This window comes from Zootoca vivipara, chromosome 7 (genome assembly GCF_963506605.1).
Source record: "Zootoca vivipara chromosome 7, rZooViv1.1, whole genome shotgun sequence".
In the NCBI taxonomy this organism is placed as follows: domain Eukaryota; kingdom Metazoa; phylum Chordata; class Lepidosauria; order Squamata; family Lacertidae; genus Zootoca; species Zootoca vivipara.
Window position 1 is genome coordinate 46,660,414 of NC_083282.1, and position 26,651 is coordinate 46,687,064.

General features: G+C 44.1%; 1 protein-coding gene across 6 annotated transcripts in view; it reads right to left on the reverse strand.

Annotated features, from left to right (window-relative positions):
* The window catches only part of PTPRF (protein tyrosine phosphatase receptor type F), a 482,320-nt gene that overhangs the window by 58,002 nt on the left and 397,667 nt on the right, over window positions 1–26,651 (reverse strand). For all 6 annotated transcript variants that reach the window (XM_035122098.2, XM_035122099.2, XM_035122095.2 and 3 more), the window contains exons 8-13: window positions 16,880–17,149; window positions 14,968–15,549; window positions 14,429–14,562; window positions 13,336–13,480; window positions 8,484–8,789; window positions 5,518–5,711 (exon numbers count right to left, since the gene is read on the reverse strand). In XM_035122098.2, coding sequence (XP_034977989.1) covers window positions 5,518–5,711; window positions 8,484–8,789; window positions 13,336–13,480; window positions 14,429–14,562; window positions 14,968–15,549; window positions 16,880–17,149 — 1,631 coding nt within the window. The remainder of the gene's footprint in view (window positions 1–5,517; window positions 5,712–8,483; window positions 8,790–13,335; window positions 13,481–14,428; window positions 14,563–14,967; window positions 15,550–16,879; window positions 17,150–26,651) is intronic.

Genomic DNA, 26,651 nt, shown 5'->3' on the forward strand with positions numbered 1-26,651 from the left:
TGGTCTGCCTTCCCCTCTTGCCTGCCTGTTCTGTTGGGAGGCTGTTGCTGTGGGAAGGAGAGAAAAAGCATTCATTTTAAAATGCAGTTTCTTTTTCTCTCTTTGGGTGACAGTGATGGGACAATTAAAAGGAAACTCACAGCAGGGCAGGAGTGCTAAGGTGAGAAAAGCCTTCCTCCTCTTCATTTACTTCATTTCACCCTACCAGGGGTGAAGTGTAAAGGGGACAGGCTTTGGGTGAGGTTTGGGAGGTTAAGGTATAAAGCGGAGGAAGGTTGGGGATTTGGAGGGGCGATATGTAGACAAGGCTGGCAAGCAGTGAGAGCAGGGGCACAGGCCCAAGTAAAATAACAGAATCAAACCATGTTTTATAAATGCTTAGGCTGCACCTATGCAAAGGGGGATTCAGAGGATGGAGAATTAATAAAAGAAAGGAGGAGATAGGGAAGAACACACACTGAATATCAAACAGAAAAATCAGTGGTATGTTTCAATTGCAGCCCACATTGGAGCTAGGCACTTTGTCTACAGGAGAAGAGTTTGGGAACCCACAACAGAAATTCAAACTGGTCTTCCTGGGGGAGCAAGGTGTTGGGAAGACATCCTTGATCACAATGTTCATGCATGACAGTTTTGACAGCACATAACAGTGCAAAGGAGAAGCCATTCTCCTAGGATGAATGAGTCACAAAATGGCACAATTATTCAAGACAATGATATGAACATCTATCCTGTCTGTTCACAGTAACATGAAAATATGCACAGCTGATCAGTGCTCAAGAATGTTGCAACCTATGAGGTTACAGTATGCTACATCAAAGGCTGGTTTCTTGCTCAGCCATCTGCAGGTGAGACTGCAAAGGTGCCTTAACTTGCTCTGTGTATATCAGAATGTGAGCTCCTCTATCTGTATTAAACTTGCTTTCTCTCAAGCTAATTACTAATTACATTTCTCAGCTGCCTGCTCAGAATGTTTGTTTGCATCCCACTCTGGGATCTATTGTGATGAAGTCTGGGTTAGAAATATTCTAAACAAAAGCAGTAGACTACATCCAAGCCTGTGTGCATTCAATCGATTTCCCTCATGCTTTGAAGTTGTATAGAATTTGGTACTAGAAAGAGATTTCTGCCTTCTGAGCATTTTAAGCTTTTATTTATATAGGAAAAATACACACAGCCCACTACATTCTTCATTGAAAGCCCTTCTCCATAGCCTGCTGTTTGGGGATATCCAGCTGCCTGGGACATGGGACAGTGGCTTCTTGGTTGTGGCGCCCAAGCTGTACAATTCCTTCCCCAAGAAGCTGAATGGAATTTTCAAGAGTTACATTTTTTTTTGCTTCACCAAGCTTTTAGCTTGATTTGAGGTTTTTATCCCTGCTGTTCTATATTCTGTTTTAGTATTCATCAGTGCTTGTATTTTTATTATGTCTGGGGCCCCTCTGTGAAGCTTAAAAATGGGGTATAAATTGTTTAAATAAAGGAAGAAAGAACTGTTTCTTCTAGAGCCTTTATGGACTGCTGTTGTTTAATTCCTATGTTTAATTCCTGCTATTTTTAATATTTTATGTATTTCTTTTAGATTGTATTTTATTTTACTAATTATTTTTGTAAGCTACATCTGTTTCCTGAAAAGTGAGGTGATAATGATAACAATGATCATTATAACAGAATGCTGATAGATTTTGCATTGAAAATGTATTGAAAATATGACATCCAAGCCAATATCAATAAACAGACTGTGAAAGTGTACTGTGCAAATGAGCAAAATCCTCCAAACTGCAGAGCTCCACAATTTCCTTGAGGGGCAAAGCAGAAATATGTGAAGCAGAGCAGCATCCTGGTGGCACCCATTCAATCTTAACAGTTTCTTTAAATGTAGTGTTTACCCTGACATCTTCACCAGACTCTAATCTCTTCACAGATCAGAGGAACCTCCACAGAAGGAGCATCTCTCTGAAATCTGCTCCAGCCAAATGTCTGAATTTATGAAACCATTACCTGCAGATAAAAACATTTCTTTGCTAAACCAGCCCAATTGCTTCTTAAGTATTTAGCGTTGCTGAGTAAGATAAATGGATTTTAGGGAGGCAGTGGCCTTAATAAAAAAGATTCAGCTGCTGCCACTGCTTGGGAGCATTAGAACTAATACAAGCAGAGCTAACACTGGCAGCTGGTATTTATGCTGGCTGCAATGCCCTTATAGCATTTCATTTTAGTCTTCATCATGACTCTCTATAGCCACTGTCTCTCTGACCATGTCTGCAGTTCTGGGGAGAGAGCTGTGAAATGGATTACTTGGACTAGCCCTACCCTGACTTTTATTTCCCCGCTTGTGAACTGTCATCATAGTGAAGATTTGCCATAGAAGTGTCTGCTGAATGCATAATAATTCTTCACTTCAGCTGTCTTTTTTTTTTTTGGACCAATGGATATCATGTGGATTTTGCTAATGAAATCAACTCAAATGGTTACAGAATCCTCATCTCAGAGGAGAGGTTGCTATTCGTCTTGTTCTTTGGTGTGGAGATGGCTAGTTCTAAAGACATATTTATGTGCTTGTGCTATCTCAAGCTGCTGTCAGAGACTGCTGAGCTAGATGAACCACTGGATTTGACTCATCCACAGCATGCATTTCAAGCACGTGGCTCCCCCCCCCCCAAAATCCTGGGAATTGTAGTTGATCCCTCATAGAGCAACAATTCAAACTACAGTTCCCAGAATTCTTTTTTTGGGGGGGACGACGACGACACCATGTGCTTTAAACATACAGTGTGGATGTGATGTAAGTATAAGACAGCTGCCTATGCTCTTATTCTATTCTGAAGGCTTGCAACTTTCTAACCAGGCCCATCTAGACCAGCTTCCTGTTCTTATAGTGGCCAACCTGATGCCTGTGGGAAGCCTCCAAGCAGGACCTGAGTGCAAGAGCACTCTGCCCTCCTGTGATTCCCAGCAACTGGTATTCAGAGGCATCCTGCCTCTGACAGTGGAGGTAGAACACAGTCCTCATGGCTAGTAGCCATCGACAGCAATGTCCTCCATGAATTTGTCTAAACCTCTTTTAAAGCCACACAAGTTGGTGGCTGCCACCTGCTGTCTGTGGGAGCAAGTTCCATAGTTCAACTATGTGCTGCATGAAGAAGTACTTTCTTTTCTGTACCAAATCTTCAAATGTTCAGCTTCACGGGATGTCCACAAGTTCTAGCATTATGAGAGAGGAGGAAAACGTTTCTCTGTCCACTTCCTCAATGCTATGCATAAGTGTATTGACGTCTATCGTTTCACCTCTTACTCGCCCTTTCTTTAAGTCCCAAATGCTGCAACTGCTCTTCACGAGGAAGTTGCCCTTTTCTGAGCCTTTTCCAACTCTACAATATCCCATTTGTGTATTCCTGTGAATACTAAATATGGAGCTAGATAAACTAAAGACATAGTAACACCCAAATGAATTTTGTATTGTGAGGTGCTAAACACAATAGGGAGGAGGGTGTAACCTGACTTCAAAACCGTAACTCTAAGTACTGGAAGACAAATCCACCCTTTTCTAACTTATGGGTAAATTTCAGATGCTTCCTACACATTCGTATTTCTCCTACACGAGGGCTAGAAAATCTTGTTCATTTTTGTTCTCTGAACTGATTATTGCTTCCTGAAAGCTCTAATATGTAATTTTAATACATAATGTATGGGATTGTAAGAAATTGCAGGTATTAGCTTCATTTTCCTATAGTCATCTGAATAAACTGACCAAGTTTATTTATTCCATCTATATAGTCTTTGTCCCTATGCCTTTATGTGTGAACATTTCCATAAGGAGGGAAGCCTGTGGCTGCAAATCAGACAGTCTGAGAAGAGACTCTACCGTTAGATGCCTTAGCTGATACCACACAGTAGAGTACAAGGTGTGAAAACAGCCCAGATCCAATCCAAGGATGAACTGAGCCAGGACTGGCCTAAGGCATGAGCTCTACAAAATACTGTGAAGTATCTCAGCCGGAAACTGGATGATCACATAAGAAATAAATGAAGCATGGCATCAGGAAGTAAATCAGAATGAAGCAATGCCAGGGCTAGAGGCAAGCAGGGAAGCAGGAATGGTCAAATCCAACTTGGTCTGCATCTGAGCAATGAGTTACTGAGACTGTGTAGCTAAGCTAGAGACAGCAGTTTTATATGGCCAGGTGGAACCCTATTTGGCTTTTGTGTTATGTAATTCCAGGAAGCAGGAAAGTATGTATATAGTAAGACAGTCCTCCTGGTCCCAACTAATATGACTATTACGGTGGGTAGTTGAAGAGGGAAGGGGAGGAGTGGAGGAGTGGGAAAGGGCATTATTTGCCCAAAGCAGCCTGGCAAGCAAACCTCCCAGGTGGGCTGAAGATTCCCTGCCTCTGTCTCCAAGGTCCAAGTGGAAGACAGTGGTGGAGTGGGATGAAGTGGCAGCCTAACCTGCCAGGCTCAGAAATACTACATAAATTGGTTCTTAACTCTGTTGGGACTCTCTCCCAGTCACATGGATGAGGAATATCAGAGTCAATAAAATGTGCATGATAAAAGCACTTAGCACTGTAGCCATAGGTAGGGAACAAAAGAGGAACGAGGGGGGATGGATGGACAAGGAAATGTTTTCCCATCATAAGGCCTCAGTTCCCACCTTCAGCAAGGTCAACTGAACCTATAGAACAGGCATCCCCAAACTGCGGCCCTCCAGATGTTTTGACCTACAACTCCCATGATCCCTAGCTAACAGGACCAGTGGTCGGGGAAGATGGGAATTGTAGTCCAAAACATCTGGAGGGCCAAAGTTTGGGGATGCCTGCTATAGAACCTAGCAAGTTGATGATTAATTTCACCAGCCTAAAGGACAACTTTCTTGAGGAAATTGGAAAAGGCATTGGGCTGCTTCACAAACAGAAAAAATTGACAAAGTCTGTAGGAATCATGATGGTCTAAGCTGGGCAGTGAAGTCTTGAGCTAGCAGGTCTTTGTCTCACTGTATTGGGGTGGGGGTTGTTGGGGTGGGGGTTGTATGTGGGGTGGGTAGTGGTTGTGTGTGTTTGGGGGGGGGTTGGCTGTGCTTTACTCCCTGCTGAGAAAGATGCAAATGAATCAAGTGTTGTATTAATGAGATATATTCATTAGTCAACATAGATCTCCAGTAATCCTATTGGATGCCATTCAAACAGTCTAGCTCACAAATGATCACACCTAGATTGCGACTGTAGAAGTCCCAGAAACGCCTGCCTTGTCCTGCTCCCTGATACTCCCAGTTCATTCCATCTCAGCCCTTTCCACATTGTTCTCTCCCACAATTTGTTTTAGGCTCTCAACTATAGCAAGGAGGCCTGTAACAAAGAAAATGCATGTTCTTTGCCATAATATAACTCTCTTTCTCTCTAACCATATAAAGTGAAAAAGTCAATCACAAAGCAAATAAAGACCCTTCTCCAGAATATATTATTTATCTGTCTGCCCATGCATGCATGCATCCATCCCACTCATACCAGGATATACCTGGGACTCTGCTACCATGACGTCTTTCATGATAGGCAACCCAACTGGCTCATTATTCTCCAGCTTCACACAGATGACTTGGTAGCCTCGGATCTGGCCATGCTGCTTGTTAGAGATAGGTGACTTCCAGGTAACACGAATGGTTGTGGAGTTCACTGATTCTACCTCCACTTTCCGAGGTGGAGCACTGGGCACTGGAAGGCACATGAGAAAATTTTATCAGATACAACAGCAGTGCTTCTCGGGTGGAGGAGACACACATTTTGTTGCACACATCACCCTAGATTACAAAGCAGAATTCACAGTAGAGTGAATGGCAAATATCCATGATTGTACTGCTGGACTAAGCTGTCCTGCTATTCAAGGAGTGGCATGAGGAGAGGCAAAGCTGTCTAGATTACTAGTATCCACTAAACCCAATACATACATATCAATGAGTGGACAAATTACAGGCACAATGGGAACATAGTTAATGATTTACCATGAATATGCCAGAAGCATCCACTTCATACCTCCTTATTAGTGAATGGAAAAACAAACCACAACCCGTAGCTATGGGGATCTTTAATTATTTATTAGATTCCATGATGAGAGCTATACAGCGGAAGTGCTAGACACAATCCAGTGGAAAGGCAGCCACGGAGAAGACTCTCACCAAGGTCACTAATAAGTCCAAATTTCTGAGAGTGGTGGAACTACCAAGAGGGCACCCTATGCTGATCTTTGCACCTGAGATGGTCTGTAGGGAAATCAGTCTTTCAGATAATTGGGGCCTGTCATTTAGGGCCTTAGTTGTCCCTGGAAATGAACTGGCAACTGTTTTAAAACAGGGATTATGTGATTTCGAAATGGAACCCCATCTGGCTGCAGCATTTGAGGTTTCTAAGTAGTCTTCAAGGGCAGCCCAGCATTGCAATAATCCAATCTGGAAGTCACCAGAGCATAGAGTACAGTAGCCAAGTAATCTCTGAGCAAAAGGGGCTGTAGCTGGCAAACCAGACATAGTTGGAAATAGGTCTTCCTAACCACTAATGCCACCTGAGCTTCCATTGACTATCTTGGATCCAAGAGTACTCCCAGCCTGCTCCTTCCAGGAGCTCCCATGATGCAGAGCAATAGCTACCACATAACTACTTTTTGGAAACAGCTCCAAGGGTAGAAGTGGAACCACTGTAATACGGTGCCTCCAAATCCTGGAGTTGCTCCAGAAGAATACCACGATCCAAGGTATCAAAAGCCACCAAAAGATCAAGGAGAACAAATGTCATCAACCAGGGGACCAAGGCGCTTTTTGGTGTAAAGTCTGGGCCTGATACTGGACTGAGATTAATGATTTACAGTGTCCAAATGCTGCCACTGATGAAAATTTATTAAAATTGTGCTAAGGTCAGCTGCTCTATAGCCTAAAGTGGGAGGCTGGTAGTGAGGGAGGAAGGCAGTCCTAGGAGACTGATATTCTTGGCTGGTCATTCAGCTTACAGAATGATTTCCGAGAGCAGTGTTCCTTCCAGAGAGTATCCTTGCTGTATTGCTACTCAGCATTTGCTTGAAAAGAATAGACCAGAATTTTGTTATTGCAGGGCAAATCCACAGACCCTGTAAACACACTGTGTCCCATTTGCTAGTGCAGAACAAGGTTAATTGGGGGCAGAGAACTGGATGGAACCTGTAAGGACTGTTCTACGCAAACACTCGGCAGGCAGGGAAAGCAGCCGCTCACCCTCTGGCAACTGGTTGTTTCCACAGATCTCACTCTTAATTGCAGATAATTACTTGAAGAGGAGCACAGAGGGGAAAGATACATATATTAGCAGGGGGAGGAGGCAAGCCTAATTGGTGAATGAAAAAGGGGATCATGGACCTCATTCCATCTTTCTGCATAAACTTCAAGATGGGGTGTCTTTGCCAGATGGTTATTCCTCATCCAAAAAGTGAGTGGAAAGCAAGCCACATTGCAGTGCAGTAACTGGACAACACTCCCCTTCTGCTCCAACAGTTAAGACATGGCTGGGAAAGTGCTTCTGACGGTTCTGTCAAGGCATAGCAATCACGAGACTTACGTATACCTGCCGATTAAGGGCAGAGTCTTATGCTAACAGCAACTGCCAAGGGACTGAATTGTTGGGTCAATGGAGGTCACCCCAATTTTAAGAAGGGTATATTAGCTACCAGTAATATTTCAAGATTCAAAAAGCACTTTCACCCCCTTTTTGTGCTACTACCTATGAAAAATGAGTGCATCAGAAGGTTTTAAAACCACTCCTGACAGAGAGCTTAGCTGGAAGAGCCAACTGTACGGCCCTCAAACTTATGCAGAGAGCTTGCTGCGACATTTCTAGGGTAGCACTGTCCCTCCGGCTAAGGCTTTGCTAAATGAGAACTGAAGCAAACAATTCAGGCAGCAGGACATACAGATGTGCAAGCAAGCTTCAGAAGTAGGCAATCAACATTGCTATGCAAGGATTTACAGGGTTGCAGTGGTGCAAGCAACAGCACAGCATGGGTGGTACAACTGAAGTATGCCTGCTCTCAGTTTACTGAGTGGCTCCCTTTTTCTATTTGCCTCTCTGTGCCCTTTCTGGTCTCTGAGGCAAGGATGCAGCCTGGGAAGTGCCTTCTGACAGTGCAAGGACTGGCACTTCCTACAGAAGAGATTTAAGCTGGCATGACATATCTGACAGACTAGCCATAACAATGCAATTTTTGCTTCAGAATGTCCTTGATAGAGAGCTGCTTTGCCCATGTGATAGAGAAGAGGAACAGATTCATGTAGGAAGCAGGCATTTTGATTATATTTCATACATATTAACCCATTCATTCTTATTGACTACATTTAGACCCCACTTTCTGTATAGCCGAAATACATATGTGCACCAGGGGTGGGGGAGAACAGCACTACAAATGCTATTCCTTTGGCAGGACCCAAAAGAGCCCTTGTTACCTTCAGTCATGGGTCAGGAACCTACCGTCTTCATCAGTGCGAACCCAGACCGGGATGCTCTCTGGCCCAGGACCCACGTCTGTGTGAGCCCTCACCCACACTTTGTACTCTGTCCATTTCTCCAGGCTGTTGATCTCCCAGCTTGAATGCTCGTGTCCAATGCCCTCAACCACACGCTTGCTGTTGTCCTCTCCTTCCACCGCTTGGTATGCGATAGAATACTGTGTGATGACTCCATTGCGGCTCTGAGCCGGTGGTGGTACCCAACTTACCCGGATAGAGGTGGAGCTGGTGCTTACACACACGACCTCTTGGGGTGGGGCAGAAGGGGCTAGGGATAAATAAAATGAAGGAAGTGGGGAGATGAGGGGAAATGATTGGGCAAAATACATAATCTACAGGGAGCTCTTACCCAGCCAACAGAGTCACAATAAACATAGAACAAAACCCACCAGGCCAGATTCAATTGAATAGCCATCTGGCTAGCGTAACAAGGCTTTCTTCCCTCTCCTTCACCCGTGCACCCCACCAACTACTCTGGGGGATTGGGTGAACCCCCAGAACTGGGTGCAGTGGGGGGGGGAGTAGAAGTGATATCATTCCATCTGGCAAGCAGATATGCTTGTGATACCGGAACGATCATAAGAAGCATGAAGCTGAATCTCCCCTCGCTCTTTTGTTTCAAAAATATATGCAGAAGTGTTAGGCTCATGAAAGGCAATTTGCGCCATGCATGGAATCAAGAACGTTAGCAGTGTTTATCTTTGTAGAGGTTGCCTAAAAAGAAGAGAGAACTAGAAAGTACAAGACTTAGACAGATGTGAGATCAATAGGATAAGTAACAGATGAGAATAGGAGAGCAGGAATCAAGAAAGAAGAATCTGAAGTATGAAAATTATTGAAACCAAGAAGAAAAGTAAGAACAGTGTTGTTTTCTTCTTTGAATAACCAGATGATGGTCAAGCTGAGGAAGGCTATTGGAGTATATCTTCTGAGGACAATCTGACTGTACACTAACTGGCAAGCAAGCAATCCTGGAGAAATAGATTTTTTGGATCTGACATATTGCTCCGAACTTGTGAGCAGGGCACAGAACTGAGGCTCTTAAGCAGGCATCCCGAAACTTCGGTCCTCCAGATGTTTTGGACTACATTTCCCATCATCCCTGACTGTTGATCCTGTTAGCTAGGGATCATGGGAGTTGTAGGCCAAAACATCTGGAGGGCCACAGTTTGGGGATGCCTGCTCTTAAGGCTATGAGGAAGGTTCCTAAGGAGGTAGAAAAAGTACTGCAAACAACACTGCTGAGGTGGACCTGAAAGGTAGAGAGTAAAGAAAGAAAGCCAAGGCAATGCAGGAAAGTAGACAAAGTGAATATAGGTATAACCCATGAAGGATACATGGGGTATGAGAAGCAGACAAGAAGAGAGCCTAACATAACTGCAAGCAATCCCTTTACTAATGAATTTGGAGATTTTGGAGAACAGGCCTCACTTGACAAAGCTCTCAGCAACTAGAAGCAGAGGAACTATCAGCAAGCATAATAAATAGATCAACACATGAGACACAGTGATTTCCCACATCTACTGATGGCTGGGTAAGAGTCACACCTGAATAATGCCAATAATAAGCTGCAGCTTAACATCAGAGGTCAAAATAAAACAGAGCAACACAAGCAAAATACATGGGAAAAGTACATGAGAAAGAAATGCACACCAACATGCACACGTGCGCGCACACGCACATTAACCACACATTTTGAACCATGACACACGCAAATATTCTCAGAGGCAAAATGAACACACTCACTATACTCAGGTTATGCCCTCCCTGGAGATGTAAGGGCCTCTAAATCATGCTTATGAGAATGGCAACTTGTGTGATGAGCACTGGGTAACCTAATTTCAATGTTTCTATGTTTAGTACCAGATGACTGATCTTCTCAATATGATATTATCCTCCAGAAAAATGCTAGGAGTGGCAGCACTTTTTCTAGAGATAATGTATCAAAGGACATAGGTCCTATGTGTGATTAGAGGAGTATCTTATTTGGGCTGTTCAACAATTAAGGTCAGGATTCCCCATATCTGCATTTGCAAACTATTCTTCTGAAACAGGAAAAAAAATGGCTTCAAGTTTTCATTTGAGCCAGGGTGCAGCCTTGGATCCCAAGTTCTCAAAAATCATGCCCTGCCTGAACTGCTTAATCCTTCCCTTGTTAGCTGCCTTTCCCTGAAACTCCACCCCACCGCTTTCATCTTGTCTGTTTCACTGAATGTGTTTACCTCGCAAGCACAAACCATGAACTCCATTGGGGTGGGGGAAACAACATGAAAGGTAAAGCACCATTGTCCTATACCATAGGGGTAACCAGTGTGGTCTCCTCTGTATGTTGTCGACTACAACTCCAATAATCCCTGACCATTAGTCATGCTGGCTGGGGTTGATGTGAGTTTGGGCCCAAAGCATCTGGAAGACATGGTGTTGGCTACTCCTACTCTATCAATAATTTCCCACTGCTAAGCTGTCCTTCCATGAGGAAGGGACTAATGGATAACATTACACATGGGTGAATATGACTAGTGTAATATGTAGTTTAGCCTGGAGTATATGCAGTTATATTCCCTCATAAAAGCGAAAGCACAGACACTTGGAACTAGGAGATATAGCCAGGGATGGAGCCAGAGCACCTAGCTTTTTATAGTATGAAATATTGCCGAAGAGGATCAGTATCATAGGAGTTCTGTGTCAGACAGCTCTCCCTTGCTTCTCCCCCAGAGACCATTTAGTATGCTACTGGGAACACTTCAGAAATATAGCTTGATAGTTTGCTAAATCAGCATATGGCCCTATATTAAACTCAGATGCTTCAACACCTCCACATGCAATCTGTGATGGCAAAAAAGCAAGACTAGATGAGAAAAATATTCAACAGAAATTGGTCTTGAGTCATTCAATCCCCTTAACTTTTCTATCGATTAGCACAAACTTGGATTCTACGGCTCTCACAACACACCAGGTCTGCAAAAAAGGCTTCTTTTCAGACATTGTTCAAGGAAAGGTAAGCTTTAGGATTCCTACTGATGGGCTCTTTAGAACAGGTTTCCCAGTGATCATAGCCAATTAATTCATGCTCCAAACTTTACACTTCATAGGGAAACAGATGCTTTGGCACTACATGCCTTCACCCCTCACCTGGGAGTGTGAAGAGAGGTTCCTTCCTTTAGCTGTGGACTAGAATCCATGAATGGCTAAAATGGCACAACATCAGGATTAGCCTTCCTTTAATTGCTGGACTTTATATTCTTTGCACAGGTTCCTAACATGGCCCAACTACACAGAGCTATGCATGAGTCACAGGTTGGAGCAGGCATCCCCAAACTGCGGCCCTCGAGATGTTTTGGTCTACAACTCCCATGATCCCTAGCTAACAGGGCCAGTGGTCGGGGAAGATGGGAATTGTAGTCCAAAACATCTGGAGGGCCGAAGTTTGGGGGTGCCTGGGTTGGAGATATCTGCATTACTATTTGCTTCTGATATTTGTCTGTTATGCCTTGTTAGTATGATGGCTGGGCAAGTGCCCAGTCATGGCCTATCAATACACATGGTCCATCAGTAGCTGCCAACAGAACAATTAATAGTCTCCACATTCAGTTTGTGTCCCCCAATATAAAATATTTATGATGCCTCCCTCTGAATATCGTTTCATATATTTTTGTCCAATCGTCCTGGCACTAAGATCCCATTAGCTAAAGAGCAAGTTAAACAGGACTGTTGGAATCCTTATGATTGATGTGCTAAAGAAAGGAGGAAAGGTCATTCCAATAATAAGTGGAGCAGTTCTTCCCCACCCTGATTCTTCCCAGGCACTCTCTGGCTCCACACAGAGAGGGTGGCTTCTGCCTCCTCTACTGCTTGCCCCACACAGCCACTAAATCCTTGACAGATGGCACAAATGAAAATGTCTCTTTTTTCCCCTTTAATGCTTTTTGCATAAAAGCAAGCCCCAAAATCGTTAGTGAAAACAAGCTTATCTCAGAGCTCTTTGATAGCTTTAATCTGCTTATGTGCAGCACTTTGAGCTGCCAATAAAGGTGCATTGGTCTCCTGCTCCACCAGCACATGGGCTCAGAAGAGAATGAAAGTGATCCAGCTTGGGTCACCTCTTTATCTGGCCTTCTGACTTACTTCACTGTTTGCCTCAAGCCTTCAAATCCTTGGAGCAAAACCCACGCAGCAGTCTTCTTCCTCCTTCCACTCCATAAAAGTCAAGCATCCACATGCACCACACACCTACCCAGCACACATCCCCTTAAGAAGCTATTAATCATTCAATCTACTTGCAAATATCAGATCCCGCCACCCCCTCAAGTTAATTCTTCCAGGCTTGCAAATGCCTGTGGTGTAGCAGTAATGCAATGTGTGCATCGCTCCTCTTGTACAGAGATGATTGTCTGGAAGGGGCAGGGAAAAGGCGAGCAATGGTGTCTCTGACTGGGGTATGAGCACATGCACAGCAGGAAGGTGCATGCACGAGGTGCAGATATCAAACACCCACTACAACTGAATTGCATGGGGAAGAGGATGTGCCAGTAAACTCACAGAGATACAGGGAATAAATCTCATCAGCTTCTCCCACCTATTCCCTTTGCCCAGCATATCTGTGAGTCCACCTGTTGAAAGGGGAAAGCATGGACTGAAGGACAATGGGACAAGACTTACCCTGGGCAAATGGCCCCTGCATCAGAACCACAGCTGGCCTGTCCTCTCCACATTTCTCTTGCTACTGGTTCCAACCTCTCCATTAACTCTCATACAAAAGTGCAGTAAGATTTTGTCCCTCACTCACTCTCTTGCAACCAAACAGAGACACTTACTGGACTGTGCTGTTCGAGCTTCCAAAACTGGGGTATAGACCCCTAGGCCCAGCTCAGAGCGGGCTGCCAGCTGGAACTTGTAGAGTGTGTCCGGCTTGAGCCCTTCAAGTGCATATGATGAGGTCTGGTCAAAGTCCACCTTATGCTAGAAAAGGCAAGAGGCAAGTTTTTATTTTACTCAGATTGGGGGGGGGATAACATAGCTATTGACACCAGAGTACTGGACTCTTGGCCGTGGATACCTACCAGTACTGCATACAGTACTAGGAATCATGCAATAGAGCAATCTATGCTCATCCTATGTAACCCTGAAAGCCATTATTTAAAGGAGAAGATTTCACTTCCACACAGATGTTGTGCATTCTCATTATAGCCATGAGAAAAGAATCACTTTCAGCTCCTAGACACTGGAAACTTTTGGATAATGAAGTATGTGTTGACATAAGTGCGAGTAAGTTAGCATATAAAGAAGACAAACTGTGATAGGTCTTCACTTCTGAGCCACCACCTAATGGTTCAAGGCCAAATAACTTCTGAGGCCTGATCCAACTATTATGTGGCAATATGATTGCCACCAAAACTGCTGCTGCTTGTAGCTGCAGGAGCTCCTGCAGGAGCGGCTATCATAGGGAGGTGAAACTCTGGTATAGGTTCATAATCCAATGGGATGTGGATTGCAGTATTCTCACAGATGCACAAATATCTAGTCATGCAAATGCAATTTTCCACAACAATCATAGAAGAAGAGTTTGGATTTGATATCCCGCTTTATCACTACCCGAAGGAGTCTCAAAGCGGCTAACATTCTCCTTTCCCTTCCTCCCCCACAACAAACACCCTGTGAGGTGGGTGGGGCTGAGAGACTTCAAAGAAGTGTGACTAGCCCAAGGTCACCCAGCAGCTGCATGTGGAGGAGCGGAGACGCGAACCCGGTTCCCCAGATTAGGAGTCTACCGCTCTTAACCACTACACCACACTGGCTCTCATACTGGGCCTAACCCTAATAGATATATAGATATAAAATAAGGGCCCCATACCCATAGGCTACTTTGGTACAGGTCTTTAACCACCAATGGGTCATGTTGCCCCTCACCTGGATCCCATCTGTCTCTTCCCAATACACCAACTCATATTTGGTGACACGTTCTTGAGGTGCTGGCTGCCAGGTCAGCATGATCCGTGTGTCAGACTCTGCCTCAGCTTGGAAATCAGCTGGCTGAGATGGAACTGGAGACCAATAAAACAAGAGTCAGTTGTGGGAGGGGACTCCAGAACAGCTTTAGAAAATTTCAAGGTGCAAGCCCTATCATCAATAGCATTGTCATAAACACAATCTTAACACATTCTCCTAAGCTCCAGACAACTACGGTATGTTCTTTCTCAAACTAGTGATTAACCAAAGTATCCACAACTATGCTTTAGTCAACTGTTAACTATGCTGGCAACCCTCTCCTACAAATACAACACTTATGCGTTCGCTACCAGAGTGCTGATGAAACACCTATTTGAAAAGGACAAATTGCCTACCAAATCCCTAAAATCTCTGATTCACACCTCAACCTTAGCTCAAAATATTAGCTCTTGGAAACAGTAGGGCAGAGAAGGAATAGAGCTCACACAAAACATACATACCACCCTGTTGGGCCTTTATCTGGATGACATCAGAAGGGGGCCCATCTCCTACTGAGGTGAAAGCCAAGACACGAATACTATAGGTAGCCCCAGTTATCAAACTTCCTACAGTGGTGAGATGATTATCATCAGTGTTGTGTTTCTGCCACTTGCTGAGTGGTAGGTGGGGGTCAATGGTGTAGTACACTCGATAGCCACGGATCATCCCATTGGGCTCTTCAGGTTGTTCCCATTGGACCAGCATGGTGCTGGAACTCAGCATCCGTGCCTTCACTTTGAGGGGTGGGCTTGATGGAGCTTGCTCTCCTGTCCGTGCATCCACCAACTCACTAGGGGGACTCCTGCCAATGTTGTTTACAGCAATAATGCGGAACTCATATTCTGAGAAGGGGCTTAGGCCACCAATGCTATAGCGGGTAGTTGCCACACCATCTACTTCTCGGAAAGTGCCCTCTAATGACTTGGACTTATACTGGATGACATAGTAGGAGATTGGGTCAGCATTTCCTGAGTCCCAGGTGAGAGTCACACTGGTAGCAGTTGTCTCCGTTACTAATGGCTCCATTGGAGGTTTTGGAAGAGCTGAAAGCAAAAGGCACAGTGTCAGTAATTTGATTAGTGCAAATGCTGTAATGTGCAGAGCTATAAAGGAGGCTTAGATGCTTGCTAACATTTTCCTTTAAAGGCAGAAATCATTTCATAGTCAAGAACGTACATTTTTATATTACACATTACCATATATTGCTTGAAGTGCTTCTTAATGGAAGAGTAAACACAGCAATCATGTTATTAGATGTGCTCAAAGCACTTGCTGGCAGCTGGCTAAATAAAGGTAATTTAAACAAGGAACCAAGTCAGGTATTCCAAAGCAGAAAGGGTTATTCAGCTGAGGTACACTTTAGGAAGCCAGGTTCATGGCCTTTTCGGAAAATATACCGGGGCAAAAGTAGTTTCATCTCTATTATTGCTGCAAGAGCAAGAATATGTGGACTGCCGGGACTTGTGGCAAGGAAGCCAATCCTGTTATGACAGTTCCGAGCATTAACAAGAAAGCAGAACTACTCTAGCAAAACTGATCACATCAGCCATTTATATATATATATATATATATATATATATATATATATATATATATATATATAGAGATAAATTTGTAGTCAGTACTGTGTTCTACTATCCTGGGATCCTTCTATGGCTAGGTACAAGGAAAACATTTATGATCGTGAAGAAAAGATTCATGAGAGACTCCCTGACTCCCGTAATGATTACCCTCTGGAGCTGTATTAATGTAAATATTGAAATCACATTAGGATGTTTAGTAAGGTAACAGAACTGAAAGGCTCCCACAAAGCTTTGTCAAGTAACCTGATAGAGATGTGCTGTCCTGGATGCCATTTCACACCATCCAGATACATGCACAAACCAAACAAATATTAGCTCTTGGGCAGGGCTGTTGAATTACAGTAGAGAGGCTAACACAAAGAACACGCCTTATTATTTCTCCCTGAAACTTGCTCTATTATTCTGATGTTTGGCCATTCCATTTATGCACTGTAAGTACTTACACTGTAAGTAAACCTCTATTTTACAAGAAAACAAATGAGAAGCCTGGGAGATAAATGTTGGGTAACAAGGACAAGGTGGGGGGGGGGGAGGCACACGCGATGTGTCTTAAAAGTCTACACAAGAACAGCAGACTCCCTGCTACAGATGTTTGCCATGAACATGCGAGAAGCTGGAAAGACCTGTGCAACAATGGGGACAGGGCTAATGGTGAGGCTCCACAGCATCTTTGTATTCAGGTTCCCCATTCACACCAATAATGATTGAGTAAGGCTTATGTCACAAGTGCACCCCATTCTGCTACCTGGTACCATGCAGAGGTACAGGATACCATGGAGCAGCTTCTTACCTTTGACAGTGATCTGTGCTGTTGCATGGATTACCCCCAGTGAGGACATGGCTTCGCAGGTGTAGTTGGCCGACTGCGTGATGTTGGTCAACTCTAAAACATTCCTGCCCATTGGCATGTCATCTTCTTTCGTCAGCTCCACATCTCCGACAATCCACTTCACATAGGGCATTGGGGACCCCACTGCTACACATGTGAGATTCACGCTCCCTCCAGGCATCACCTCATGGTTACTTGGAGGGATTGAAAATCGAGGTGACACTCGCCGCACTGAAACAAGGAATAGACAACTAGTAGGGTCACAGCCTAGACCATTGATATCCACTTGCTCCATACCCAATGGGTGGGGGTGGGGGAAGGATCAACATTTCTCTTAAGTAGTAGCAAATCAATCCAGAAAAGAAGAAAAGAAAAAAAGAATTCTGAACAAGAGCTGTTCACTGCTCTGCCAAATTTCATACCCAAGGTTCTCCCTTTGAGCCACTGGTGTTTTCGGCAAGAGCTCAACTATAGGACTGCCACTATTATTGTTCTCTCAACTAAGTTACATTACGGACACTAAAATGTCTCCTTGTTTCAAATCTACTCACTAATTAGAAAATAAGTTCACGCCCTGTCCATCGGGTGTGCAGAACCTCTGCAAGGTGGAATAAGCTACTAAACTGGTTGGTTTCACAGCAAAGTAACCTGCAGGACAAACCTATCTTGCAGGGGCAGCTACAGGGTTTTATTTTTAAATTACTGCATGCATTAAAGGTAAAGGGATCCCTGACTGCTAGGTCCAGTCGTGGACGACTCTGGGGTTGCGGCACTCATCTTGCTTTACTGGCAAAAGGAGACGGCATACAGCTTCTGGGTCATGTGGCCAGCATGACTAAGCCGCTTCTGGCGAACCAGAGCAGCGCACGGAAATACAGTTTACCTTCCCGCCAGAGCGGTACCTATTTATCTACTTGTACTTTGACGTGCTTTCAAACTGTTAGGTTGGCAGGAGCAGGGACTGAACAATGGGAGCTCACCCCGTCGTAGGGATTCGAACCACTGACCTTCTGATCGGCAAGCCCTAGGCTTTGTGGTTTAACCCACAGCACCATCCGCGTCCCACTGCATGCATTACTGCTAGGTAAAACAGTGTTCCTGTGCAGGATTCAGCAGTAAGCCTGGGGCACCTCACAGCCGGATCAAAGCACCTTGTTGGGTAGGTGTTTCATCCTAATAGACAGGAGATCAGATCCAAGCTGACAGCAGAGGGCCTGGGTGACAAGGTCCTCCCTCCCGTTAGGGAATGTGCTCCAGGAGAAAGAACACTCCTTATTTCATCACACCGCATCTATTCATATAAAAGTCTCACTTGGGTTATTTTGTAGATAAACCCTTAGATCGGCTAAAGTGCCACGGCTATTTGCTGTACACACATCAGTCAGGGAAATGACACTGAGAAATGAGGACCCTTCTTTAAGGCCAGTGTTATGGGCCAATTTAAGGAGGGATAAAGGAACACAACTGAACATAGTAAATCTTTGTCTCCTCTGGGCAAACTCATTTCAAATACATACAATAAAATAAAAAATTAAAAGTGTGGGAGGGAGGGTGCAATGTGTCTCTTCTGGGAAGCCTGCTTTTCTGGAATGGAGATGTCACTACACATTTAATATCACAGCCTCTCCAGTCCACAGAGTCAGGGCTGGCAGAGTAGTGAAGAGCTGCAATGCAGAGGGATAGGGTTAGCTGAAAAGCAGTGGGGTAGACTATTTGTTAGCAAGACGGGAGAGACCTGCTCGGGGGCTAAAGCCCACTGGGCCTGCCTCATGCTGGGCCTCCTCCTGCGTCATCTCCAGCACCACAAAATCTCGTTAGAAAAGAGGCAGCTGCTGACAGACAGGCTGACAGGACTCAGCTCAGCCTGACACTTCCCCTAATCAAATTTCGCTTGAGCTCTCTTTGATGATTCATTCCCAAACCAGCACTCACAGAAATAGACTGAACACAGAAGCCCCCACGTTAGAATGTACAACAGAGTGAGGGTTTGGGGATAAATTAGACAATGCTGTCAACAGTGTGGGTATACTACACACTGCCTCAGTGACAAAGCAGAGCTCATCAGCTCCTTACCAAAGGGGGCCTCCAGAATGATAATGTGCATGTTATCAAATGTCTAAATCTATAATCTAGTGGGTTGTTCCTTTTAATCAATTGTACAATCTCAGATCAATGATTATGTGCATGGTTACCAGTGAAAGGCTTGCTCCCTGCCTGACAGGGGAGTGCACCCCCAAACAAGACAGAAATTAAAGCAAATCAGCACTCTAACAGAGTTATGAGAATACCCAGGTACTTAATGGACATGGCAATGGGTCAACATGATGGGGTGGTTGTCCAACGCAGCCTGGTTCTGATCGGCAAGAGGCAGGACTCATTCTCCCCCCCCCCATGAACATGGTATTGAGCCAGTACATGAAGAGGTTTGTTCATTTGTTGTGTTTTTATTCCAGGGACCGACCAACTTCCCACCCGCTCACCAACCAAACTGGTCTCAAAGAAAAGCAAGCTTGAGTAGTAACACACCAGGCTCATGCACGGCAATAATAAATTGACTTGACATGCGCCAGACAGGGAAGAGGCCAGGTATGGGAAAGAAGCTGCTACATAAAATCTTGACAAAAAACAAGAGTGGGAGGGTTGAAATGCACAGATAGGCAAGCACGCGGCACAGGAATGAGATTGGAAGGAATTCATGCAGAAGGGCTGAAAGAATTCAGTAGCATGCAGAAACCACCTCCGCCATCCACTCCAGTGAGAAGCAAGCAAGATAGCTCCTCCAACTACCTCCGATTACCTAAGCCACCTTCAAATGCATGCATGAGCAGTGGTTAGAATTAGAGTAAATCTCCACCCGAACAGCATTCCCTGACATATCTCTCAGACATCAGTCCCCAACTGTCTCCTTTGTGGCCGTAAAAAGACCTGTCAAGACCATGCTTGGGAAGAAAGAACACGGCTTGTGAATCTGCCGATAAGCGCTTTGGTTCATTCAGCAAAGTGCTATCGAGAAAACCTCTCGCCCTTTTTGAAAGCTGCTGTTTACTATTCTAGAGGCAAGGGAAGAGAAAAGGTTACTCGACAATGTATCAGAGAGGGGTCTCTTCTAGCCTAGCCACAGGATGAATGGCAATGAAAATCTCTCCCCCCCCCTCCAATTCCCAAACAAAACCAAGCCGATTTACAGAAAGGCTGTAGGCAAGCCCCTTCCCCAGGGGTAGGTTACTCAAAACGAGGATCAGAAATCAGAGCACTTCTGATTCCACAAGACGACTCAGCCAAATGTCACTCTTATGACTGAGCAGAGATATGCATCTCCCTAAGGCCAACACAGACACTAAGCTGATGAACCTTTTCTTTCCTATTCGTAGGTTGATGCAGCAACAGTTCAAAATTGGTTACAGGGCATAAAGGTGCAGAAGTGAGGCTGCTGCCTTAGTTGTTCACTCAGTTTCCACTGTTTCATTTCCAAAAAAATTCTTGCCTTCTTCCTGCCCTAGGTCACCCTATTAATGACCTAGCCTCAACAGATTGTCCTCCAGCCACAATAAGTAGCCTAAGTACTGCACAGTGCAAGCAAAATAGATTGTTTCTGTTGGTCAGAAGGGGTGGTGGCAGGGAGCGCTTCCACACTAAGGCTGTGGAGACTCTGACAGGATCCATTGTTTGTTGACCTCACGCTGTGCCTGCCTCTGTAGCATCACTTTGGTGGTTTCTCTCTTCCAGTCTGGTTGCAAATACTCTTCAGATGTGCTGCAAATCAAACTGCAGTTCTCATTATGTGGAGAGGTAGAACAGAGGCAAGGTGATCAATGGAGGCTCAGTTGTGTGCCTTACTAGCGAGTGGGAGGCAACCTCCCTTCTAGCTAGTCTTTCCTTGGCTATTAAACTACACACTGAGATCTTAAAAAGTCAATAAAACAGGAACAGATGGGCTCATAGATGCTACTGTCAATCCAGGCTGGATTGTAATCTAGAAAGAATGCCTGGGAAGGTTAGAAAGGAGGTGGATTCCAACCTAGCACCAGTATAGCATTCCTGGGTAATTGGCAGCTTTTTTGTGGGCAGAGTCCAGTGGGATATGAAGCACAGCTGTCAATCAGCATTAGAACGCTCTGGCAGAGCAGAACTGGTGAAGGTTGCTCACCCCAAGCATGCATGCGGCTCTAGCTTCCACCAGGCTCCAATCTTTCTGCTGTCTCTGGCATGACAATCAATAATTAAGGCAGCTCAATTCCCACCAATTGCAGGAATCTGCAGAAATCCTCTTCCAATTTACAAAGCAAATCACAAGGACTAATCAAGAGCAGATTAGGGTTACCAGATGTCCCCATTTCCCTGGGACAGTCCCCGGATTTGTGAATAAGTCCCTGGACAAATTACATCCCCGGAATGTCCCCGGATTTCATCTAAAGTCCCCAGGAAACGCAGCAGTGGCAGTCTCAGCAGCCCGGAGCAGTTGGCTCTGCTGGCTGGCTTCAGCAGCTGCTCGGAAGTCCCCATATGATGGTGGTGCAGGGGCTCTAAGATGCAGCTTCCAGGCTGCCTCCACCTTCCCTGACCCCAGCAACTAAGCTGTGAAGGGGGGCTTCATGCTGCCTATCAGAGCAGCCTCCCAACTCCTACTTGCATGCAAGCAAGAGCGGGGCGGGGATCTCTGAGCTGTGAAGGGAGGCTTCACAGGAGGGGGCAGAGATCTCAGTTAGGCAATGGGAAGCCTCCCTTCCCAGCTGAGGGATCCCCACCCCCTCCTGCTTGCACACAAGTAGGAATGGGATTGGGGCTGCTCCAATGGGAAGGGAGGCATCACACTGCCTGAGCCTCGCTGCTGCTCTCGGCCCTCCTTCTCCGTGATCCACGCCTGACCCACCAAGCACTGCTTCCCCACCACCTCCTCCACCACCAAAGAAGCAACAACTCAGGGGCTGCCCAGGCTCATGGAGAAAGGAGACAGAAGCTTCAGAGGAAGTGGAAGCGTGGCGGTTGAGGTCAAGGCAGCAGCCACCCCTCTGCCACCGCCATCACTGCAGCATCAATGTCCAGAACATGTAGTAATTGATTGATTGATTGATTGATTGATTGAAGTGTCCCCAGATTCATTGAAAAAAATCTGGTAACCTTAGAGTAGATGCCTCCCAAATATTTTCAATATCATTCACACTATCATGACTTCTTTTCTCAGTAGAATTTGTCAGAGTTTTTTGTTTTGTTTTCTGTAAACTCCTTTTGGATAAAGCAGAATTGAGCAATTTGGCGATTTTGGAAGAAACCACATGGGGAAAACTATTGTAAAGGTCTATGGGTAATGGTGTTCAAGGTTTATTTCAGCAGACTATTGAACATGAAATTCACTGTTATTCATCCCAGAGCATGGCATCCTATATGACTCACAAAAGAAGAAAATCCCCCAAGCTTCCCTACGGAATGGAGCATGCAGGGCAATCATTTGGCAGTCAAGGTGGAAAGTAAGTGACATATCCTGAGCCATCTCACAGCAGTGGAGGTGATAAGAACACACCAGTAGAGACTAGCTCCACATTCTGGAAGGTGGGGAGGGGAGACGCAGGCAATACCACAAAGGGAGGTGGAGAAGTGTTAATAATTTAGCATGCATTAGCGTGCACCTTCCTTGCATCCAGAATAAATGTGCATGGATCAATCAACCTGCTTAGCTCAGATTAGAGCAGCTGCTTCTCGGATTTCATATAAACACTGAGGTCATCTCACTAAAAGTCCTCCTCCCATCACTTTTCGACTTCCATCCTGAGAAACTCCAGGCACTAAGCAATTGCTAAAAGCTGGGCAGTTTTAACAACTATTACTTGATTACTGCAGCAGAACTAAGAGAAGTAAGGCCACTGGAAAATAATAACAGAAAGAGTGGTAGAGTCACACTAAAAGTGAAAGGAACCAGCCAGCCAAAATTATTTTACAGTAAAAGATGAATTCCTGTTGTTGTTGCTGCTGTTGTTGTTAGCACTTTTGGACAGTAGGATCAATGATGTGTTATTTTTTTAAAGTTCCTTAATAAGCAATTTGCTTTTGTCACTCCCAAAGCTTCAACTCTTTTCATAGCCTGACTTTAAAATCTCATACACAAACCCCACTTCATCTTCTGCAAGCATCTGACCATGACGTGCTTAGGGATTTTAATCTTTGTCAAAAGTTGTTTCCAGATTCTGGAGTGTTAATTAAAGCTCAAAATTGCGAGTCTTGATTTAGCTTTTAGCACTCTTAGTTGTGACAAAATGCCAGAACCATCCAGAAACAAAGCCAAGGTAGTAACCATCATTAAAATTTTGACTTTTATAAAATACTTTATTCAAGATATCTTAATTTTGAGCGGAGACTATGCAAATTGATCCTCTCCTTCAGGCAGCGCAACTGCTTTAATAAGCTGTTCATGCCAAAGACAACTGCCTCCTGTCTCAATTCTTCCTTAATATAAATCTCGTTTTCCTGACACCTGCACATGTTTGCTACCTGGGTCAGCTTACATGTATGGTTTTGTTTCTGGCTTTGTGGGAATGGTAGGGTAAAAGCAATGTTGTTGGGAAACTGAGGCTGAGCAATCCTTCCTCCTGTATTGTCCAGTGTCCACGGCTCTATCTTACTATGCTAATCACAACTGCTTCTGGAAGGTGGCAAACTGGAAGAATTATCAGATCTGAATAGCTCCTCCACGCCTTCTCATACTTGTCATTACTGTTTTAAACAATATATCCCGATGGAAAGGTAGTTCCTAGGGCCTCACAATCTATTGACAGAATCACCAGCAGGAGGGAAAAGACTGGAAGGAAAAAAAGATGCATTTAGAGTCTAATCTCCTGTTCAAACAATGCCTCGCTATTTATGTTCCCAATACATCCCTGAGTGCTGACATTTTATAGACAATTTCCAAAACAGGGCCTAGCCATTTTTGGATTATATTTCAGCTATAACTTTTAGAGCTAATTATTTGCGCTGACAACCCCATATAAAAGAGGATCTATCATTACAGCAGAGCAATGCCAAAGACCTATCACAGTTCGGCCTAGTGACATGCTAATAGCAAAGCAAGGGAGAGACAGACTCTGCAGCTCTGGAATTTGCATTCATTCACTTCTGAAAATAACACAGCATTAAGGGGGGGGAGAGCTGCTATATCAAGATAAAACAACTCCTTAATAAATAACCTGGTAGCAATCACAGAGCAATAATTAAATGCATGGGTGAACAGTACACAGTTGTAAGTAAAGCTGGGGGGGACGGGGACAAAAATTAAGATGCAATTATCAGTGCCAAACAAATTATAAGACTTGGAACATCCCACTGGAATATTTAGTATCCAACATATCTCTTCCCATTAAATGTTTGAGCTTTGGGACATTTCTGGTGGGCAGGGACCAAGCAACATCCTGGTCAAGGGCTGTTCCACATATGCCTTTTTCTCACGAGGGTGTTGGGAAACATGTGCATCTGGGAATATAGTGTGAAAATAGTGCCTGTTTTCCACAGACAAATGGTTGTGGCTTTGAAACAATAAAGAAAAAAAGACAACTGAAAAGCAGTTTGCTAGATGAAGTATTGCTGTATTGTTTTTACTATTCGGTTGGAAGCCACCCAGAGTGGCTGGGAAAACCCAGCCAGATGGGCGGGGTATAAATAATAAATTATTATTATTATTATTATTATTATAAATTTTTAAATAGCAAAGTTTTATGGAAACTTAACTGGATGGAATGGAAACCTAGAAGAATTAGAAATTTTATTTATTGATGCAGAATATGATATATTTTAATGAAACTGGGACAAAAAGTTGGATTTAAAATGAATTTTGAGCATATAAATTGAGATATGCTGAATTATAGAGAAGTGTGTATGTACATAACACTTGTGACTAACATTAATGATGTTTATGTATGGTTTGTAAAGTGTAACTAATAATAAAAATAAAACACAACCATTTATGCACTGGAGAAAATGGAAGTTACACTTATGATTTTAATATGTGAAGGTGTAAGTATAATGCATGAAACAGCCCTAAGCATATATCTGTCAATCAAGGCTACTTTTGCTATTGGTATATGCTGGTGGTTCTGGAAGAAGGGATTTATTTATTTTCAGGTTAGTTGACCTTGCACATGAAAGTGGCAGGCAAACCGAATCTGTGCAGCTTCAGAATGTTTCACTATCTCTCAGCTTCAATTCCTGCCAGGATCACATGCAATGTTGCCCTAAACAAGCTTTGGTTTATGCCTGAAAACAAGAAAACTTTCTCCCCTTGTTAATAACTAGCATATTCAGAGAATTAAAATGAAAACAAAAGCAACAGCTCTGGGACAACTGCAATGGCAGCTCATTAAACAAGTTGTAATTCTAATGAAGTTCACTTAGTATGGCTGTGTAGCAGCTTGAGGAGTCTTGGTTTAAGGGAATGTCCAAATAGCAGTGTCTCAGGCTTCATGTACTTTAGTGATTGTGCTAAACAAGAAGCACAAACAACAGAAGAGTAACTTGGAAAAATAGGTGCTTTTAAAGTACAGACTCCAACCAGAAGTCCTGGCATGCAGAATAGGGTAGTCATTGCCCTGTGATCATTACAGGTACACAGGAAAAAGTGTTGGAACATATGGGATGCAATAGCGGAGCATGTGGACTGAAGGATGAACATTATCCCCCCTCAGAACTAATGCATAGACATTTCCTAACTCTCAATATTCACCATTCTTCATTAATTGGTGCATTTTAGGGCCTATAAAGTTATGGATTCTGTTTCTTTCATCAAAGGAATACTACCTTGGGTCAGAGAAAGTTGCTGATATATCTATAGGAATTGCTTCAGGTTATGGCATCCTCCCTTAATTTCAATACTCAGCACCATTTTGAAAATACCTGACTTAGAACAGAAGTTGAACTTCAATGGAAATATTGCAGTAGCTTAAGCAGTCTGGTAATTTTGATGTCTACCAATCACCTTTTGTCTAATATCTTGGTGCAACACAGCACTGTCAATAAGAGAAAGGCAGGTAAGATAACGGCACACCTTCCTTTCTCTAGTACAGTTGTTGCCCTTGCTGAGTGAGTCCTTGTCCAGGGAAGAATGAAATCCCTGGGTTTCATGTATAAAAATGATCCAGCATGCGAAAACTCTGCTTTTTCAATTACATCAGTTGTGCTTTGCGTGTATCATAAACACAGCTTCTCAAACGCAAATGTGTTGTGGAATGAATTCAATGTTTTAAAAAGGCAGCTATGGTGCCTCTATTAGTTGCTCCTTCCTCTTCCTACTATATACCAAGCAGCTTACACTATGAATGAGGGGTGTCCGCCCTGACATAAACTTCAAATCAGTACAGTGGACGCTCGGGTTGCGAACATGATCCGTGCGGGACGCACGTTCGCAACCTGTAGCGTTTGCAACCCGCGGTGCCGCATCTGCGCACGCGCAAAGCGCAATTTAGCGCTTCTGCGCATGCATGAGCGCCGAAACCCAGAAGTAACCCGTTCTGGGACTTCTGGGTTCGGCGCGGTGTGCAACCCGAAAACGTGCAACCTGAAGCGGCTGTAACATGAGGTATGACTGCACTTTGCATTCCTCAACAAAAAGGAAAGGCCACACAGGAGTCTAACAAAGTAACAGATTAAGGCAAAACCCACTCTGCTGCCTGCTTTCTATGTACATGCACCCCATTCCCATCTCAAAACACGGAAATCTTTGGGATGGACTGCATGCAGATAAGGGTCTGTGCAT